This window comes from Teleopsis dalmanni, chromosome 1 (assembly GCF_002237135.1).
Source record: "Teleopsis dalmanni isolate 2A chromosome 1, ASM223713v2, whole genome shotgun sequence".
Classification (NCBI taxonomy): domain Eukaryota; kingdom Metazoa; phylum Arthropoda; class Insecta; order Diptera; family Diopsidae; genus Teleopsis; species Teleopsis dalmanni.
Genome location: NC_051846.1, coordinates 123,852,867 through 123,875,840, shown reverse-complemented (window position 1 = coordinate 123,875,840; position 22,974 = coordinate 123,852,867). Strand labels below are relative to the sequence as shown.

Below are 22,974 nucleotides of genomic sequence, written 5' to 3'. Positions count from 1 at the left end.
CGAAGTATGGTGCACGAGGAGGTATAAATTTAAATGTTATTCTTCTTTCATTACATTCCATAATTATCTTCTCTTGTGCCTTGTTTGCTTGAATTGAGTCTGCAAGTTCAAGTAATTGATTGCTTGCTCCCACGAAATTTGTGGCATTGTCACAAAGCAAATTCTTGCAATGTCCTCTTCGAGCAATAAAACGTTTCAGTGATCCGATGAATGCATCTGTGGTTAAATCGCTGACTACTTCGAGATAAACTGCTTTAGTTGTAAAACAACAGTACACAGCAATGTATGCTTTGTGTGGTTTCTTGCCTCGGATTCTGTAATGTATCCAAAAAGGTCCGCAAAAGTCCACTCCAGTGGTGAGGAATGGTCGCCCAGGTTATACTCTTGTCGCTGGCAAATTACCCATCAGTTGTTCATAAAATCGTCTTACTTTAGTACAACGTACACAATGTTGTACTACTGACCTTGCCATCAATTTGCCCTTAATTGGCCAGTATCGTTGACGCATGTTAGCTAGGAGAGACTGCGGACCACAGTGCATGTATTTCTTATGGACTTGTTCCATTATTAATTTGACAATGGGGTCGTTATAAGGCAACAACATAGGATGTTTGACGTCATACGATAATGAGGCTGCATCCAAACGTCCACCAACTCTTATGATACCCGTATTATCAATAAAAGGTGCCAGTGATGCCAATGAACTAGACTTATTTATTATTCCATCAGATTTCATAATTTTGATTTCATTATTAAATTCTGCATATTAAATACTTTTGATGATGACCTGATGTGCTGCATCTAGAATATCTGGAGTCAAAAAATTGCTTGAATGATCATTTTGTTTTCTTCTAGTTCTTTTTACGAATCTTCATATATACGATAATATCCATTGAAGTCTTCCAAATGAGTTGTTGTGTCGTATTGAGTATATGAACTCTCCAGGATTTGCTGTGCCTTCAACAACAGACAATGTAGATACTGGAGTTTCCTTCTTCCGTTCAGGATCAATGAGGGTTTCGGATTTTAACGCTGATGATAGTTTTGAAGGCCACAGTTCTTCCCGACCATGCAGGAACATAGGTCCATAAAACCACATACTTGATGACTGTAGTTTATGGGATGCAAGGCCTCTTGATAAAATGTCAGCTGGATTGTGTTCCGAACTGACGTGGCGCCACTGACTTGTGACTGTTAATTGATGAATGTTGCTTACTCTGTTTGCAACGAAAGTGTGAAACTTTGATGATGGAGAGTTGATCCATGATATCACTATTTGTGAATCACACCAAAAGAACGTCTGGTAATTTCTTATTTGTAGGTCGTTCTTTATTCTTGTTGCTAGTTCTGCGCCAACCACAGCTGCACAAAGTTCGAGACGAGGTAATGTCAACCTTTTCAAAGGTGCAACCCGAGATTTGGCGCACAATAGTCGTACAATGATTTGACCATTCTGAAGTGTTGATCGCAAATACGCCGCAGCGCCATATGCCTTTTCTGATGCATCTGTAAAGATGTGTAATTGAATGTTGGCAGGAACTTCGCCCTTGAAAATATGACGAGATATCTGCAGACAATTTACTTTTGTCAAATTGTTCCGGAACTCTAACCACTGTTTATGTAATTCAGTCGGCAGTTTTTCATCCCAATCCATCTTTAAATTCCATAATTCTTGAATAAAGATCTTTGCCATCACCACAACTGGTGACAAAAGTCCTAGTGGATCAAATAGCCATGCTAAATCTGAGGTTGCACTGCGCTTCGTCGTGCTGCAAACAGGTTCCAATTTAACCTTGACGCATAAACTATCAGATTTTGGACACCAAGATAATCCAAGAGTTTTTGTTGTATCGTTATTATTTTCTAAATCTAAATTGACTTCTAGGTCATCGTGTGGAATTCCTAGAATGATTTGCGCACCATTTTGGCAATTTAAAACCGCTTGCTGTCAGTATTTTGTTTAATTGACTCTGAGTTTCCAACAATGTTCTCAGACTATCAGCCCCGTGTAAACAGTCATCTACATAGAAGTTTTGTTTGAGAGCAGATGCACCTAATGGATAATTTTGCATATTGTCATCAGCTAAAGCTTGCTTGGCTGACTTGGTTCATTTCTCCAAACGATAAGCTGACATTGTCTGTCTTCTGGATGTACAAGTATTTGTCGGTACATCTTTTCAATGTCTGTTGTAAACACATAACGAGGAAGACGGAATCGTAATAAAATAGACAGTAATTCACTTTGAACAGGTGGTCCGATGTATAGTAAATCATTGAGAGATTGCCCTGATGTTGTTTTGGATGATGCATCAAATACCACACGTAACTTGGTGGTGGTACTGTCGGGTTTAAGCACACAATGGTGTGGTATAAAGTAATGTGGTGACATAATCCTTTCAATATCTATTTCGATCATATGTCCCAATTTTTCATATTCATCTAAAAACTCTACGTATTGTCGTTTGAGGTGACTATCCTTTGAAAGTCTACGCTCTAGTGCTAGAAATCTATTATAGCAATGTCTTTCGAATCTCCCAAAGCGAATCTGTCATTTATAAAAGGAAGACGTGAGTGAGTATCAACTTCTTCAACCTTCCAGAGTTGTTCTATTGCATTTTCTAAACTATCTTCTGATGCTATTCCACAATCTGTCATTTATAAAAGGAAGACGTGAGTGAGTATCAACTTCTTCAACCTTCCAGAGTTGTTCTATTGCATTTTCTAAACTATCTTCTGATGCTATTCCACATGTTGCAATCATTGTGTTAGCATTTTGGATTTTTTCAGATACGATCCATCCGAGCACAGTGTTCTGTAGAATTGGTAGTTCTCTTGAAAGTTGTATTTGACCAGGACTTAGGAGTTGAGGATAAAATTCTGCTGCAAGCAACATATCAATTTTGTCAGACTTATAGAATGTAGGATCTGCTAATTGGATGTAATTAGGCAGATTCCAATTTGAAATTTGTAAGTGCTGCGATGGTTAATTGGATACAATTTTTGGCAACACAAATGCTTCAAGTATTGTATCCAGTACTGCTCTGCACTCGATTGTTCTTCCATTAGAGTTGGAGGCTAAAAGTTTTGCTGTTCCTAAAAGAACGCAACTGGTATGACCATGATTGATGGATGACATTAGAGTTGTTTGTGCAAGTGGCCTTGAAGTGTTTTCAACTGATGTATGATTTGATGGTTGAACTGGGTGTCTATTTTGATGCAATAGTGTATTATGTCTTCTTTGGCATATAGTACAACCCCTGCTGGAGCATTGTAATGCCATATGACCAGGTTTCATGCAGTTTGTGCACAATTTATGACGTTTTAGTAAATCGTACTTCTGTTGTATGGATTTACGTTTGAAAGTTTCACATGAAAATAATTGATGACTTCTATTGCAAGTAATACATTTTGATCCTGAGTCTGTAGCTGCAAGTGCTACTGCTGGATGTCGTGGTTTGTGACTTTGTTTGTGGTTTTCATTCGTCATTGATTCGAATGCCTGAAATCTTCCTTCTAGGAACCGCAATAATTCTTTTAATGAAATTATTCTTCGGCTGTCTTCTAACGATTGCTCGAATGCCGTATGTGAAGCTTTGTCTAGCTTTCTAATAATTACGTGAACCATTATGGCGTCCCAAGATTTAACATCAATACCTTGAGCTGCTAATCCATAATAACATTCTTTTGTAACATCATGTATGCCCTTAAGACTGCTTGCTGATTCAATTGTTATATTTGGTTGTGATAACAATTTATTTAGTAATGCTGTCACCAAGAGTCGTTTGTTGTCATACCGATTTGACAGAATATCGCAAGCTATATTGTAATTTTGCTCGGAAATTGGCAGATGCCGTATGAGGGCTTTCGGCTCACCCGCCAAATTTGTAGATAGATGGAACATTTTGTGGGCCGCGCTTATTGATTGATCATGGATCAATTGTTGAAACAAATCTCTAAACTCAATGCATGCATTAATGAGGATTGCTTTTTGATGTTTCGCATGAGCGATGTAGCTTTGTTTGACCCTCTTGGGCTTACTACTGGCTTCCCTTACTGTGGTTTTGGGATTAGCCTTGATTTCTCCAACTTGAATCGTTCATCATATTTGACTACTAGATTGGAGATTTTTTCAAAGTAACCTGTACTGAAATACTCGTGTTCGAGTTCAGGTTGTGGCAATGCTTTGAGTTCAGCATCATTTATTTCAAAATCATTCCATAGGGAATGTAGCTTCTTTAGCCGTTCTTCATAGTAAATGGAATCCTGCTTGCGGGTACTAGAATCCTTTTTGAAATTGGTTATCAGTCGCTCAATCTCTGTACCGAGCTCTGACTGCTTCTTTAATAACACACCCATGGCGATGTTTGAATTTTCAGTCCGAAAATTCCGATGAATAAATACTTCAGCTGGTTAATGAGTAGACCTTTTGGTGTGTCCTTTTGTAAGTAATTGACTCCTTCGATATGTATTTCGTCAGGATAATGAAATGAAAATTGATATTATATAAATAATCACGTCGGGGTCACCAAAAAATGTACGCTACTTGGTGCTAACCCAGATCCTTAATCTGTGTTAGCTTGGTAGCCAATTTTTATGTGTAAAGTAGTTTGAGCACTTGTAACCCAAACTACTTGTATTTTCTATGTTGATTAGTTTGAGCACTTGAAACCCAAACTAATCGATGCGAGAAAGTAAGAAAGTTATAATTGATTTCGTTTCTTTTTCTTTTCCTTCTGAACTTTATTAAAATTATTTCTTATATTTATACAAAACTTATTTTATAAAAAAGCTATTAAATTATGCATTAATTAACAATAAATATTAATGCATAATCCACAAATAAATAAATTTGCCTACGCTGTGCTGACATAATTATAGGCCAACATATTACACACTTTCTTCAGTGCATTGACCAACAAGAAAAACTGATAATGCAGAATTGCACTTTTCGTTGGTCAATGACTGGTCACAGTGTTGGCCCAAATAATATGTAAACACATGTAAACAAATAACAAAAAAAAACAATAATATAAAATATTATTAATTAAATGCAAACATAAACATAATCAATATAAGAATGCAAATAAACGGACATCAAAATAATTATAAAAAAGAACATTGTTTTAACTGTGGTTTGCCGTGCCGTGCCGAAACGAAGTCTTTTAGATGTAACAATACTGGTCATATCTCAAAAAATTGCACACTTGTAAATAAGAGTGTCAATGTGACTTTTCAAGAAGACCGTGTTAAACGCGTTCATATAAACGAACTAGAAATTAATTGTTTAATCGACACTGGCTCCGATGCTCCGGAGTGGTGTTTGGTTGATACCCAAACTTACGCGGGAAGAATGTTTTGCTTGCCATTCATTCGCCGTGGAGTGCGTTTCAAACCGTGCTGCAGCCCAAATTGTAGCAGAGGTAGTTGGTAAGCCTCGCATCTTACCAAGGTGGAAGTTATGACTTGCATGAATTTCTTCATTGGTACCGGCGGAATAGAGCAAGCCATTCCAGTGGGGCGTTGATTGACACTTAAATTAATACGTGTGTTCAGAGCACCGTGGTGTTGAGCCATCACGGCAGGTAATCACGTAAAAAAAATACTGGACTTCTTCTGCATATTGTCGAAGATGTTATGTTGAAGTTGCAAGCCGCAAAGAACTTTACGACAATGGATTTGGAAAACGGATTTTTTCACGTACTATTTGAAGAGTCAAGCACAAAATTTATAGCCTTCAATACTGTTGGTATTTATCAAATGTAGAACACACCTTTTCAATAAAACGCGTTGTTTTCTTTTAGAATGTATAATCACAACTGTCGTTATTTATTAAAGTAAATTATATAAGGCTAAATAAAAGCTTATTAAAACTTGACAAAAATATCTATATATGTGTAATGTTATTAACATTGTGGTAGGATTTAACTTCAACACTCCTCCTCAATGTTTATAACATAAAATAATATTCTTCATTTTACTACAATATAAAATACTAACTTATAATATGTATACAATTTCATCAATTCAATAATTTTTATTAATATCATTCATCATTCATTATTTTAATCCAATATACAGTGATTAGTTTTTTGTAAGTTCTTGGTAAAGATATCTGCTAACATTATATCAGTTGGACAGTATTGTTAATCAATCTCTTTATTACTATACGCCTCACGAACAAAGTGATATTTTATTTGTATGTGCTTACTGCGAGCATGATATACAGGATTTTTGATTGAATTCATAACACTTATACTGTTACTATTTATCATAATTGTTCCAATATCACTAAGTCCTATTAGTTCTGAGCAAAGTTTTCTTAAATATATAGCTTCTTTGGCTGCAGCAGTAATCGCCATATATTCGGCTTCTGTGCTGCTCAGAGCCACTGCAGACTACAGTTACTATCCCAACTGAATACACTTCCTGCCAAGATAAACGCATAGCCTGTATACGATTTTTGATCAGTTGCATCGCCTCCCCAATCTGCATCTACATACGCTTTATTTGCTGCACAACTCCTATTGTGATGCAATTTTATGTCGATGGTTTTGCTAAGATATCATAGAATATGTTTTGCTGCCGTTAAATGCTCAGAGTGGGGATTACAATTTCTCTGGGCTAGCTTGCATACTGAGTGCAATACATCAGGTCTTGTATTAATAGCAATATACATTAGTGAGCCAATCAATGACTGGTATTCCGTTATATCAACTTTATTACAACTTTCAATCATGCAATATACCTGAAAGTTTGTCTCAAGAGGGGTAGAAACTGGGCGACACACACTCATACGATTGTTCTTTAAGAGCTGCAATACAAATTGTTTTTGACTAATAGTCAAAGCACCAGTTGAGTTTTCACGCTCCACTTCCATACCCAGAAAATGATTTATAGGACCCTTATTTACTATCTGCAAAACATTAGAGATTTTCTTTATTATTGCGCCCAACTCACCTAGGTCTGTACACACAAGTAACAAATCATCCACATACACTGCGATGATATTCAAACATTTATTGTTATTTTTTGTGTATACACATGGTTCGCTTCGGCATGAAACAAATCCTGTTTTCTCCAATTCCTCATTCAATTTGGAATGCCACAATCGGCGTGACTGTTTAAGTCCATATAAAGATTTTTTGAGCTGAATCACTTTATTATCGTCTTTCTCGAAAAATTTCGGTTGCTCCATAAAAATTGTTTCTTCAAGATTACCATTCAAATATGCTGATGAAACGTCAAGGTGATGGACATGAAGTTCATATTTTACTGCTATAGCTAAAATCATTATTGTTTCGTATCTCACTATCGGTGAAAATATTTCAGTATAATTAACACCGTATTTTGACTACAGCCCTTAGCGACCAGTGCTTTGTACCTCTCGATGTTTCCAGTTGCATCGAATTTCACTGCAAAAACCCATTTACAGCCGAAAGCTTTTTGCCCTGTTGGTAGCTTCACCGCGACCCATGTATGATTTTTTACGAATATATCATACTCCTCCTGCATAGCGCGTCTCCAGTAAGCGGACTGTTCACTCTGTAGAGCTTCGAAGACTATTTCTGGGACTACTATATCGGTTGGCGTCTTGACTGGAGCTACTAAGTTTACAATATCACATTGTGGCCTTGGTCTTAAATCATAACCAGCTCTTGTACCAGTATAGTCTTCAGATTCTGGAACATCAGGTATATCATCTTCCTGTGGTGTATTCATTTGACTAGTTTCTTTGTTGGCAGTACCGTTCTCCTCACTGTTTTTGACATTTTCAGTTGAAATTTCAAATTAACTATCTGGAATATAGCGGTCAAGATTACTTGCACTTAATAAAGGTAGGAGATCAATATTGCTATTATCGTATAAATTTTCAACGAAATACACATCGCGACTTACAACAAGCCTTTTATTTATTTTATCATATAGTCGATATTCTTTCGATTTTACTGCATAGCCAAACATAATCATTTCTTTCATTTCTTTCATTTGGAGTCAAGTTCTTTATTGTTCTTGTTGGTGATCGGTTTCTTATATATACTGCAGTGTTAACTGATTCACCCCCATAACTTCTCGTCGACACCTGCGTTTAAGATCATACTTCGTGCCATCTCTACTGAAGTTCTGTTAACTCTTTCAGCAACGCCATTCTATTGTGGAGTATGAGGCACAGTTAATTGTCTAAGAATACCATTTTCATTCATATAATTATTAAATTCTGTATTTTCGTATTCAGTGCCATTATCACTACGTAATATTTTAATTTTTTTACCTGTTTGGCATTCAACCATGCTTTTAAATAATTTGAAAACATTTAAAACTTCTGATTTTTGCCTTATAAAGTGAACAAAAATATACCGCGAGTTGTCTACAAAAGTAACAAAGTATCTGGATGCTCAGATTGAATTAACATTTATTGGTCCACAAACATCACTATGGACTAAGTCTAAGATATTTTTTGTTTTACTTTGAGACGATTGAAACGGTTTAATGTTGCATTTGCATGTAAGACACACTGTGTAGTTTATATGTTTTTGATCTGAATCAAATTATAAACCCAGCACTAGTTGTTTATTTTTTAATTCGATTAAACTATTAATGTTTAAGTGTCCGTACCGTCTATGCCACAGAACTAAGTCATCATTTACATTATTATTAAAAAACAATTGCGTTTTGAAGTCGATTGTTTTGTTTAATATTTCACAGAAAAATAATTGTTATATTTGCTATGCTTTTAACACACTTTCACCGTTTTGATCATCAATATACGCGTTATTTTTATCGAATGTCATTTTATAACCATTCTTTGCTGCCTTGCACACAGAAACAAAATTACATTGCAATACCGGAACATACAGCACATATTTTAATATAAGAAATTTATTACCTGCAAGCATTATTTTTTCACTGCACTGCTCAAAATCTTCAAACATTTCACGATGTGCGCACAAATGAGAAGTTGCGCCACTATCCAAGCACCAAGCTTTTTTGTCAAGTACCGTGTTTTGACTAACTCCAAAAACAGAAAAAGTGATTTTAAATGCTCTCCAGAAATTTTTTCAGTTCTCTTAACAGAAGTTTCTTTTGATCTGCATTCTGCGGCAAAATGGCCTTTCTTCCCACATTTGTAACATTTAAAGTTACTCTTTTTTCTAAAATTTGTATCTCCTTTACCTCCGCTATATCTTTTGGTGTGCTCGTTGTTGGAATATTTATGGCCTAATGTAGGAACTTATGCTTGTACAATACCATCTGGTTCGACTGTATCGTTATGTTTTCTCCGCTCACTTTCCTCAAATAATTTTGTTTTCAAAGCACTAAGCTTTGGGAGCTGATCTCTTGTTTCTAACGCAACAACAAAGTTTTCACAACTTTTTGGCAAACTTGCTAAAATTATTATTACAAGCAACTCTTCTTGCAATTCAAGGCCAATTCCTGAAAGTTGTTCAATGACCTTTTCGAAGCTCGCAATATACTGCTGCATGGAATCACCCTCACTTGTATATAGCATTTTCTTAAAGAAAGATACCTTTCTTATCGGTCCAGTGGGCTGATGAATTTCTCTTAATGCAGTCCAAGCGGATTTTGCGGTATTACATTTTTTTATATGTCCAATTTCTGAAGTTTTTAATGACAACGTTATTACTGCCAACGCCTTTTCGTCGTTCAGTTTCCATTTTTCACATATATCCACATCTTTTCCATCCTTGGTCATTTCAGGCATTTTTTCAGTTACGACACACCAGAGCCCTTGGTGTATGAGGACACTCCTCATCTGGATACTCCATGAGTCGTAAATATTTTTATCAAGTTTATCAATATTATATATAGAATTCATATTAGTTGAGTTAAGCCTGGACCGATAACCTGTTGGAATTTATCAAATGTAGAACACACCTTTTCAATAAAACGCGTTGTTTTCTTTTCGAGTGTATAATCACAACTGTCGTTATTTATTAAATTAAATTATATAAGGCTAAATAAAAGCTTATTAAAGCTTGACAAAAATATCTATATATGTGTAATGTTATTAACATTGTGGTAGGATTTAACTTCAACAAATACCAAGGATGGGCTTTATGAATTTAATAAAACGCCTTGCGGATTTTGCAATTCCCCAGTCGTATTTATTCGTTACATTAGCAGTATTTTAAAGCCGTTGATTAATCAAGATATTATGGAGTTATATATTGACGATATTGTAATTTATGCGTAATCTATTGAATCATGCTTGAGTAAAATGCGAATGGTTTTAAATACAGCCGCCAAATTGGGCCTTAAAATAAAGTGCAAAAAATTCAGTTCTTTACAATGTCTCAAAATTGATTTCTTAGGACATTGCATCGAAAATAATAAAATTTGGCTCGGTAAAAACAAAACTAAAGCCATAATGAAGTTTCCAACACCGAAAAATATTAAAGCTGTTCAGTCGTTTTTGGGGTTGACAGGGTACTTTAGAAAATTTGTGAGACGGTAAGCACAAATTAAGCGTCCACTCACAAGTCTGCTGAAAAAGGACATGCCATTTAAGATGGAAGCTAAACAATTAAATACGGTAAAAAAGCTGAAACATATGCTTACACAAGAACCGGTTTTGCATATACATATATCGCTGGAATGTGCATATTGCATATTGTAAGAAAATATATTGCATATTGTAAGAGTAAGAAAACATCTGAAAGTGAAGAGAAACAACATAGCTACATTTTAGAAGTTAAAGCCGCTTATCTTGCAACGAAAAAATTTCGACATTATTGGGTATTCCGTTGAAATTGTTAACCGGTTGCGGAGCTTTTAAACAAACCGTCATTAAAACAGATATACCACGCGACGTTGCAAACTGGATCACTCACATGCAACATTACACTTATGAAATTAAGCACAAAAGCAGCAGTAGCTTGCGGCATGTGGATTGTTTAAGCCGCTATCCACAAGTTTTGTCAGTGTTATTAGCGATTTCAGCTCGATAAAAAGTGCTCAATGTCGCGATGAACATTTGAAAGCTATTTTTGAAAACTTTAAGATGAAAGGTAATGTACTTTACAGGAATGTTAACGGAGTTGATTTATTAGTAGTACCTAAAGCAATGGAATTTGAAGTAATTCGATATGCACACGAGGTTGGACATTTCTCAACCCAGATGACGATGCACACCATACAGCAGTATTATTGGATACCACATATCGAGGCGAAAGTTATCAATTCAATCAATTCATAAAAAACTGTGTAAGCTGCATCGTACACAACAAGAAATTAGGCAAGAAAGAAGGTTTTCTACACTGTATTGAAAAAGGTGATTCACCACTACAAACTCTGCATGTCGACCATCTCGGGCGCATGGATGCAACAACTAAACAATAAAAATATACCTTTGCCGTCGTGGATGCATTTTCAATGTTTGTTTGGCTATATGCCACAAAATCAATGGCGCACGAAGAAGTTTTGCGACATTTGACTAAATGGTCGCATGTTTTTGGTTCGCGCGCAAGAATTATTACCGTTTGCATCGAATGCATTTGTTGAATTTGTAAATACTAACGGTATCGAAAATGTACTGACAAATACTGGAGTCCCACGAGGTAACGGGCAAATAGAACGGTTTAACCGAACTATTTTAGCCGTAATATCTAAATTATCATCAGCCGAACCCAAAGGATGGTATAAGTACGTATCTGACGTGTAAAAAGCTATCAGTTTTTCTATTCACAGCTCCACAAAGTCATCACCCTCTGAATTAATGTTTGCGATATGCATGAAAAACGGCATTGATGATCAAGTTTTAAAAGCTCTTCAGGTTGAAATATTGCACGATTTTGAAACGGAACGACAACGAGTACGGGAAAAGGCGAGAGAAGAGATACTAAGGGTTCAAGAATATTACAAACACAACTACAACAAGAAACGAAAGGCAGATACAAATTACAAGGTTGGTGATTGGGAGCCATATAGCGTACGCAGTTCGTGGTTGATTATAGGTCACCAATGTGGAGGGATCCAATACTTCAAATACGTACCCCTGCGGGATAGGGATTAGAATATTCCCGCGGTAAGGCATGCCTGTCGTACGAGGCAACTTAAATCAAGCCAGGCGTCGGAAGGTGTGGCTTAAAAGGTCACAATAACCCTGAGAAGCTCCTGAGCTGAGCCGAGTAGACGCCGACTCTAAGAAAGCCTCCACCATCCCGGGATGGCAATGATGGACATCTAAGTGCGTGGAGAGTAGTTAAACAGCTGCGCACCATCGAGGGATACAGAAGAGTGCACTGTTCCAAGAGCGGGTAGTTGCACCATCGATGGAGTTATTTCGTGCTCAACGTAAGAACTATGCTAGACACGAAAGTTAAAAAAATGCATGCCAAAACAGGCAATGCATTAGCTGATAAGTATAAATAGGAATTCAGGGTTTAAACACCCATCATCGAGCCCAGTAAGATCCTGATTATGGCATACTGGAAGAAATTTACAACAATGATGATTTTCGGGCTGGCGGATGTGGTATTCTGTTACCTGAGTATATGAAAGTGAAATCGCATAGAAATAGCTTTCAGGTTAATGCCACATCTTCCTCCGTTCTTTTAAGACTTGGCAAGTCTCCAAGTACATTCGATGTCTCGTCACCATTGAGTTGGTGGTATAGGTTCAGTTGAGAGTACTCCTGACCTGTGCCAGATCCTGGCTCTGAACACAATCTCCCATAAGGAATTGTGTCAATCCTCGCATGGCTTCCCTGCTTTGCATAAATAACCATGGGGATCGTTATGAGTGACTATACAATCCAACATAGATAGCGGCTAGGAGTTTGGACCCAAAAAACGTGAATAAAAACAAAACACAAATGTCAACGGAAGTGCCAGTACAAGATGGCCTAAGGAAGTCGGCAATGAACGAGGGCACGCCAAAGGTGCCACAAAAGACGAATGGTGTACTCGTTTCACCGGGAAATGAGTACAAAATGAAGAAAGAAGAGGCGAAGTCATTTGAAAAATGCGTAACCGCCCTTAACAAAATAAAGCAAGCCATAAATCGGCAAAGAAATGTCTCGACGAACATTAAAGAGGGCGTTCATGAACTGCAAATGCAGTTTGATTTCATGACCGTTTTCCACCAAGGTTGGGTTAAGGCAGTAGAAAAAAGAGAAAAACTGCGAAAAGAAACTGTTCTGACTGCCACACCGAATGTGCAACGACAAAAGCGTGTGGCGACAAGTCCAGTGGCGCAAACAACAGAGAATGAGAGCGCCAAAAAGATTCGTGAAGACAGATCCGAAGAATGGCAAACCGTAAACCGGAAGAAGCCTAAAAGCCCAAAGGCAAATGGGAAACAAAAAAATGATACCCCTTCCACCTCGAAGAGACAAGTGAAAACAGCTGCCGACACGAAGAAACAGTCAAAGACCACGAGGAAGATAGAAGCAGAAGCAAGGAGGACCAGATCAAACAAGGACAGGGGTCCGAAGACAGAAGCCGTCCTTATAAAACCGACGGGAAGCCAAGCCTACGCGGATATTTTAAAAAACCTTCGTTCGAACGTCAAGCCGGGCGATTCGGAAGTCAAAATTCGCGCAGTTCGGAAGACAATGTTGGGAGTTATGTTACTAGAGCTTGATAAAGGGACCAAGGCAAGCCTAGAGTTCTGCGAAAAAATTAGGAGCGCTTTGCAGGAAACAGTGGAGGTAACCGGGCTAACACCGACAACCACAATAGAGAGAAGGGACCTTGACGAGCTTACGACAACTGCTGAAGTCGAAGAAGCCGTCAAACGAATCCTTCCAAATGGAATTGATCGATTGAAAGCCATGGTCACTAAACCGAATAATCGAGAATTGGTCAGAGCTTATGTGCAACTCCCAACTACAGCAGCGGAAAAGCGTCTCGAAGCAGGCTCAATCACTATTGGATTGATCAGAGCGAAAATGCGGTTGCGCACTGAAACTAAGCGCTGTTTCAGGTGCCATGGCGTAGGACATATTCAAAGAAACTGCAAGGGTCCAGACAGAACGAATTTTTGCATCAAATGTTGTGAACCTGGACACAAATTAAAGGATTGCACGAACCCTCCAAAGTGCTGCATATGTTCTGACGCTGGACTTAAAACCGTTGATCACATCGCCGCATCTGGCAAATGTACATCGGTTAAAAACCAGAAATGACAAGACTTCTGCAAGCAAACATGCACCGAAGCAAGACAGCAGACGCCCACTTATTACAACTCGTGCATGAACGGAACGTGGATGTTGTCATAATCATCAGTATAGATCAACAGTAATCAACAGTATAGAGAAATCAATAGTGGTGCCTACTTGGCTGATATTAGTGGAACAGCAGTTATTTGGCTTCAATGCGCTCAAAACTTTCCTTTTTTAGTTAGCGGTGCTGGAGACGGATACGTTTGGGTGCGAAACCGCAACTTCACCCTTATGAGCTGCTATCTTACACCTAACGACAGCATCGGCGAGTTCCAAACAAAACTAAACGCAATCGAGGATTGCGCCACCCAATCAGGCGGCAACTTCATCATAACGGGTGACTTCAACTCGAAGGCTATCGAATGAGGTATGAAGACCACAAACTCTAGAGGTAGGCGAGTCCTCGATATGGCGGCCAGATTAGGGCTGGTAGTCACAAACAGAGGAACGGTTCCCACCTTCCGCAAACTAGAATGCGAAAGCACAATCCCAGACATCACGTTAGTGTCAGAGAGGATAGCGAGTACGCTAAAGAGATGGTCAGTTCTGGAGGACTTCACTGGCAGTGACCACCAATACATCTGGTTCACCGTCGCACTACTCAGCAGGCCAAATGGAAACTCCGGAAGAAAATCTACCCGCAAATGGTCCACGAACAAACTCAATCGAAATATTTTCCTCGAGGTGTTTGATGAGAGGATGATGAGAAACGCTGTAGGGAGAGACGCCAGAAGTTTAGTCCGCCACACAGTGCAAAACATAACACAAGCTTGCGACGCAGCTGTAATGGTTATCGTGTAGTATTTATGTAATATTTAGAGTATTATCTTAGCTCTCCAGCCGCTTGTTATATCCTTTCAGCGGTTATGCCGTATAGGATATTGTTCTCATCAGCTATTATGCCGTACAGAACTAAAGACGATTCAAATAAGAAAACTAATATGTTCTTAAGTCTTAGAATTAAGTCTGATTTATTAAACAAAATATTCCGGTATTTATACCGTTTAAAACTTATGTACTAACAATGATTCAAATTTCTTATGTACTGTAATTATTATTTAATTCCTATAAGTAACCAATCAATACATTGGTTACTCCCAATTATTGATAAAGTATATAATTTTTATATGTAAGATATATTCATAATATCTATCTTACTATTCTAACATATTCTATATATTTCATATACATTTTGCTTATGCATATTATGATAAGCATTATTCATAAAGTTTTACATTTCTTTAAAGGAATTTGTGTTACTACCGTACAATGACCACATATGATAAAACGTTTGGCTCGCGCATCATGTTACGAGTGCACAATCATAACGGCGTGAGTCAAATAAAATTTAAAAGTGTAATATGATCAAAGTCAAAACGACAAAGCGACAAATGTGCATTCAATAAATTATGTCACAATTGTTTTGTTACTTTATGCAATGACTTGCCATATTAAACAATGATATAGGTCATGGGCACCACACAGCAATGCCTAGAGCTGCAAAAAACTCTGGAAGAAAAGCAGCCTACTGGTGAACTGATAAAATAGCCGAACTTCGAAGGGTCTGCCTCCAAATGCCGAGGAGAATGACTAGAGCCAGAACCCGAAGTAACGCTGTGGAAGAAATTGAAGCACTCAAAGCGGCGAGAAAAGCGTTAAAGTTTGCTATTCACAGAAGTAAAAAAAGAAAATGGAAAGGGCTGCGTAACGATGTAAATAACGGTCCATGGGGACTAAATTCCTGATCTGGAAGAAAGTATGATGGATAACATCGTAAATTCTATCTTTCCGGACCATGAAGAGCGAGGAGATCCCGAAAGGACCTTCATTGACGACCCACCATTTTTCAAGGAATATTAACTTAAAGCCGCCGCACGTTCTTTGAAGAACAACAAGGCTCCAGGACCAAATGGTGTTCCATCAGAGGTAATTAAACTGATTGCAGATGACCGCCCGCAACTCCTGCTTGAAATGTTTAATTCTTGACTGAAGGAAGGAATCTTTCCAAAGGTTTGGAAAAAACAGCAACTAACTCTTATTAGGAAAGGAAAGGGCAACCCCGAGATGCCGAACGCATACCGTCCGCTTTGTATGCTCGACCCATCAGGGAAATTGCTGGAGTGACTGCTAAAACCGCGCATAGCAGAATCCATCGAAATCGCTGGGGGACTATCCAACAGACAACACGGCTTCCGGCCAGGAAAGTCAACCATAGGAGCTATTGGTGACGTGGTGGCATCCGTAGAGGCTGCACAGCGTGGCAATGCCTACTTGAAGCGCATAGTCCTTCTGGCGGCTCTAGACATCCGTAACGCGTTCAACAGCCTACAATGGGTTGATGTCATCAACGCCCTAGAAAGGCGCTTTAGTACACCTATGTACCTAATGCAAATGATTCGCAGTTACCTTAGCGATAGAGAGCTTCTCTACCACACACGGAACGGCATGAAAACCAAGATGATTTCTTCCGGTGCAGCACAGGGCTCCGTTCTCGGCCCCGATCTATGGAATGCGAGCTATGACGAAATATTCTCCATCAAAATGCTAGACAACGTTCACCTAGTCGGCTTTGCTGATGATGTAGCTGCAGTCATCACAGCTCGAAATGTGCACGAGGCACAACTCAAACTGCAACAGGTGATGATACGCACGATAGCTTGGATGTACTACCGTGGCTTAAAACTAGCAACCGATAAGACTGAATTGATCTTACTAACGAAACGGCAAATACCCTTTGGAAATCGAAATGCAGGTCTGGGACCTGACCATAAAAACATCCAAGGTAATGAAATATCTGGGCATCCATTTGGACTCTAGGATGTCGTATTGGGCTCAGATAAATCATGCTGACGAAAATGCTTCAAAGGCCTCAGCGTCCCTTAGAAAGCTGATGGCAAACGTTGGTAGACCAACAGAATGTAAACGAAAATTGCTAATAGCAGTAGTGAACGCAGTACTACTCTACGGTTCGAGAACAGTCCAGAGAACAGCTGCACTCGGAGTAGCATCAGCTTACCGAACTGTATCCGACGCTGCGGTTCTTGTGATCAGCAGCGCAATACCCATCGACCTCTTGGCCATGGAACGAAGGCGAGCATATTTAAGCCGCCAAAACAACGACAACAACAGCGTGAGCACAAGCTACCGAGAACACACAATGCAAGAATGACAAAACAGGTGGAGCAACAAAACTAGTGGTAGGTGGACTGCAAGACTCATCCCCGATTTAGTGGTATGGACTACAAGAAAGTTCGGCGATGTCAACTATTACTTGACGCAACTCCTCTCTGGGCATGGATACTTCGGCAAGTACCTGTACCGGATGAACATTCGCAAAGAACAGAGTTGTATTTACGGCGACGCAGAAGTCGATGATGCAGAACACACATTCTTCGAGTGCATTAAATGGTCAACCGAGAGAGCCAGCCTAGAAGCACAGACTGACGACATGTGGACCCCGGAAAATATAGTACCTCTACTATTGGCAAGTGAGAGCAACTGGTCCGTGGTGGCGAGACACGTGGAGGCAGTACTGCGTGGAAAAAAGAGGCGCCTGGACGCAGGTACAACAGCAGCGTCGTAAGATTAAATCTTACAATCAGGATGTGCATGACCTGAAGCAATACCAAGTGGTGGTTCCGGGTCATGTACTTCATCCTGGAAAGGGGAGTTTTTTAGCATGTCAGCGACTAGCGCGAACAGTGCACTACCCACAGAAAGACGTTTCTGCGGGTGTGTGTAGACATTTTTTGTTCCCCAGTCGGCAGCTGTAGTCGATCGTAAGCTGTCGGTATTAGAAGTTTTTTTTTAGTTTAACATTTACATGTAAATTCAATGTACAAGCACGTATGTAAAAATAAATATGTAAAAGTGTATATATAAAAAATTGCATATATAATTTCTTATAAATGTTGTATATTGTTTTTATTATATAAGTTATATAAGTTATTATATAAGTATTATATATAATAAATAATAACGATACGAATATCGAATTGGCGGAGCGTTTTAAAATAAAAAATGTTTCGCTTTCGGTTAAGAATTACATCCAAATTTCTTTATTGAATTAATATTGACTTGTGCGCTGCACTTACAAATTATTTGGCATATTTTACAAATTTACAAATTTTGAACATAAGCTAATTTTTATTTATTATTTAAATATAATAACAGTGTCAGCTGCACTTACAAATTATTTTGCTTACTTTATAAACTAATTTTTATTAATTGATTAAATACAACAACAATGTCAACACACGCTTGCCTCGAGTTCTTTGCACCGCAATTGCGTAAATAGCTGCTGCTTTAATTGTACTATTTCATTCACATTTATTTTTGGTTGCAAATTTCTTTCTATAAAGATAATCGCAGTGAAAAGAATCAGCAGGCCGAGTCCACTAATCGTTATCGCTAAAACTCAATCGCTAAAATTCTTTGTATGCGGCTTTTGCGATTCTGCTTACTCGTTAAGCTTAAATTCTATTCGCTAATTTTCTCAACTTTCAAAAACAGCTGATTACTCCAGATAAATCCCTAAATCTCCAAATTTCGTATTGTGTTAAATTGGCAATCGATAAATATCGTTAAAAACAATTAAAATTTCTCCTAATTTCATTGTTTTTAGATGTTAGGCTTTTACTCTCGCTAAAAAAGAAAATATTATTTTTTAAACAAATTGAGCAATTATTTTGTACGTATAATATTTAGTAATAGTAGTAGTAGCTTTTTTTGTTTTTTTTACTTCATTTTAAAGTTATTATATTACATCGAAATTATATAATAATTATAATATATATAATTATAATAAATATACATAAAGCTTACAGCTATGGCATTTTACCCGTCTGCCGGAAGTTTAGATTAATCTAATAGCTAATTAACTAATAACTAATTAATCCAATTTTTATAAATATTAAATAGATATTCTTACGTATGAACTCAATACAACATAAATATTAAATAAAATTACTATAACAAAAATAATAGATTTTATATAAGTTAATTTAAAAATCTTCATTAATAATATTTTGCCTATATTTAAATGTAGTCTTAATAAACGCCGTTAACAATCTCCAGTTAGGGCCATTCAGTAACCGTATGGTTTCATTGATATCGAGCGCGGGTTTACCGAAGTACAGCAATCTATGTTCTTTAATAATTGGGCATTCGCCTACTAAGTGTATAACATCGCCTTTCAATTTAAGGTTGCATATCGTACACAGCGTGTCTAGACTTTCGTGTGGCACGTAGCACAATCGTAGGAGCTCGCCACTGGTTTTGAAGATTGTCCTTATTGTTTCTAGGTCATATTGCTCGTGAAAGTAGTTATTGACACCTAGATCATAATTCAACTTACTATATGCATCTCTCGATATACTGTTTCTTGCCGTTTCAACAAAATTTCTACGTTCTTCAATACTTAGTTTCGTTATTCTATTTTTTTGCCACATTTTCCAGTTTTCATTAATACTCAAATCATTAGTTATATTTAACTCGGATGCCAGATTTGGCCATTTTTCAAAAAATAATGTTTTTTCATTTATTAGGTACTGCGCTAATGTTTTTTGAATCCTATTGCCTGGCAAATTCCTAACACGATTGATGTAATCAAAATGCAATTTTAATGTTTGGGTATATAGCGTCGGTAGATCAGTTTTTAAAATGTATTTAGTATAATATTCATATTTATTTATTAATTAATTTATTGTGATAGAAATAAACTTGTATTTAGAGTTAAAATGTAAAAAAAATAATTATTAATATTTCAAAAATTTTGTGGCAGCAATAGTGAGAGTCTGTTTGGTATTCAGTAAATGTAAACAAATTTTTTTTTTTTTTCTTAAATACTTATACATTTATTTATTGCATCTTCTCTTACAATGAGACACAATAAGTTTTAAAACCTTATCACTAATTACATAATATTACAAATTTTTATTTTAACTATACATTGCATAAAATAAAATAAAATAAAATAAAATAAGTAAACCTTATATCACGATCCTCACTTAGACTAATGGGTTAAATTTCATTGTAGTGAATGCTAGGTGGTTAATTAAGAAAACAGTTCAACCTTATCAGATTACTTGCAAGAAAGGTACGGTTTTTTAGTTCAAGCTGTTGACTATTAATTAATGGCTGGACGGATTGCTCTGTCAGTTTTTTATTGTATTTTTTTCTTATATTGTCAAATTCAGTTTTAACTAGGGGAATTTATAGATCTCGGTGAATACTTTCATTCTTTATATACCACGGGGCACCAGTGATTTTTCTCAGTATTTTTCACTGAGCTCTTTGTACAATTTCAATATTTGAAGCACTAGCATTGCCAAATAGCTGGATACTATAAGTCCATATTGGTTTTATGATGCTGTTGTACAAGAGTACTTTATACTTTAGGCATAGGGAAGATCTGCTATTAATGAGCCAATATATCTTAGAAGCTTGGGGCTTCATCTGAAGCCATTTTTTTTGGCTTCAATAAGTTTGCGCCAAGTTAGTCGTCTATCTAGGTGAATACCTTAGTACGTTATATTATCTGCTTGTGGTATGGGAATGTAATTTAATAAAATTGTTGGAGATGTACTCCGATTTAGGTAAAGATGATGTGTCTACATTTTAGTTCCTTAATTTTAATTCGCCATTTTATCTGCTTGTGGTATGGGAGTGTAATTTAATAAAATTGTTGGAGATGTACTCCGATTTAAGCTAAAAATGATGTGTCTACATTTTAGTTCGTTAATTTCAATTCGCTATTTTGACAACCATTCTTCCACCCGAGATAAGTGAGATTGAAGTTGGTTTGAAGGTAGCACAACGATTTTGTTTTGACATAAAATAACCGTATCATCCGCAAATGTTGTGGTGACGACTGAGCTACTTTTCGGGATGTGTAAAGTACATACAAGATAGGGCCTCGAACACTTCCTTGTGGAACGCCAGCTTCTATTCGGAAATTATTAGAAGTATATGATTTATATTTAACTTTAAAGCTTCTGTTATGCAGATACGATTCTAAAACTGAGTGGTCATTTGAAAGTAATGAACAACGTATCTTATATAGAAGCCCATTATGCCATACTTTGTCAAAGGCTTGTTTAACATCGAGGAATACCGCAGAACAATATTCTCTGAGCTGAAATGCGTGTCCCTAAAACCAAACTGGTGAGAGGGTATTAGGTTTTGACCGTCAAGGAATGGTTTAAGCTTTAAAAGCAGTGCTCTTTCAAAGAGTTTGGAAAGGCATAGCAGTATGCTTATTGGCCTGTAGGAAGAAGCAAGCGTGTGATTTTTACCTGATTTATGAATTATAATAATCATGGATGTCATGGATGAGTGGGAAAGTCATAATGTCCTGTTGCAGGATTTGGTTGGAACACCTCTTCTAGATATTCAGCAAAAACGTTTTATTTTTCTGCATCGCTTCGCGCCCAGTTTCTGAGAAAGTTTCTTATTGGATCATCGGATTCTATGCGGGAATTTATACTTTTGCTAGCATTCCACAAGGATAAATGGTTTTTGCCATTAGGTTTTGAATTTTGGACATAGGCTTTGTATATAATTAACATATATTGCCTGACTTAGGTTTACTTGCTTAATGCAGATCTAAGTCTGCATTGGGCCTCCTTAAATAAGTTTTTCGATGAAGGGGACCTGGATTTTTGGCATTCGCGCATTAACCTACGTTTTTGTTGAACTAAGTTTTCTATGTCACTATTTATTAGTACTTTATGGGATGTGTAAATTTTGTTGTCTTTAAGAGTGGAGATTTCTGCTGAAATCAGAATTGAGTTTAAAACCGACTGTTGACGAATCAACAAAAAATTAAGAACTAGGTCATGAGTTAATCGCTCACACCTGTTGCTTAATTTCTTGGTTGACGAATCAACAAAATGTAAAAATTAGGTCATAAATAAAGCATTTGCAACTATTGCTTATTAAGCAATTTGTGCGAATTAAGTAATAAGCTATTTTATTTATTGTATGTTTTGCAATTACGGTTGCATTTTATTTTGTATAAAAGAACAAATCAATTTAAATAAAATCAGTTGTTGAAAGTAAATCAACGTCTCACCAATCTTTTATTGTTTCCCCCCACCAGTGGTAAGGGACATAAAGATTGTTAATGAACATTCTTGTTCATTTTTGGCCCTTCGAGCCGGATTTTTGAAATTTCCCCCACCAGTGGTAAGAGTTTCAAATATACCTAACAAAGAGACTTAAGTCTAAGATTGAAGTTAATACAAGCGTACCGAGGCTTTTAACATCGGAGTGAAGTCAATACAAGCGTACCGAGGCTTTTAACATCGGAGTGAAGTTAATACAAGCGTACCGAGGCTTTTAACATCGGAGTGAAGTGAATGCAAACGTACCATCGAAGTGAAATAAGCAGAAGCGTACCGAGGCGCTCAACAAATCAAATCAAATACTAACAGAGGACATCATGGAGATCGAAGAGATAGATCAAGTTATCCAACATCAAAAGGACATTGAAGGTGAGATCCAGAGGATCTGGATAAATTTTAAAAAGGATTCTTCTACAAGATATTCAAAGCAGTATTTTGAGACACGTTTGGAAAATTTGCGTCAGAAATGGGACGCATTTGAAGACAACAATGATAATCTGATCAAGAATTTGAAGCCTGATCATGAATATATCACAAAAAATTACTATGGCCAGTTACAACAAAGACGGAATGAAATAGAAAATCGATTTAATAATGAATTGGAAATAATAAGGCAAATGGAGCAAAAGGAAGCTCAAGTATCAAGGCATCAAGTTATAAGAGGGC

General features: G+C 37.1%; 1 protein-coding gene across 1 annotated transcript; it reads right to left on the bottom strand.

Moving 5' to 3' along the window:
- Positions 1–376: 376 nt before the first annotated feature.
- LOC119665895 lies at positions 377–2,893 on the bottom strand. The gene is made up of 4 exons (XM_038075150.1): positions 2,696–2,893; positions 2,104–2,545; positions 882–1,902; positions 377–704 (listed from the first exon to the last, which is right to left on the bottom strand). Exons 1-4 carry the CDS (start codon positions 2,891–2,893, stop codon positions 377–379), a joined length of 1,989 nt encoding a protein of 662 aa, XP_037931078.1.
- Between the last annotated feature and the right edge of the window lie 20,081 nt (positions 2,894–22,974).

Coding starts and splice junctions, on each gene's coding strand:
- LOC119665895 (XM_038075150.1), bottom strand. CDS start 2,893: ATGTTGCTTGCAGCAGAATTTTATCCTCAACTCCTAAGTCCTGGTCAA. Junction 1,903..2,103: donor CGTTTGGAGAAATGAACCAA/GTCAGCCAAGCA, acceptor AAATCATTCTAG/GAATTCCACACGATGACCTA. Junction 705..881: donor AGACTTCAATGGATATTATC/GTATATATGAAG, acceptor AAATAAGTCTAG/TTCATTGGCATCACTGGCAC.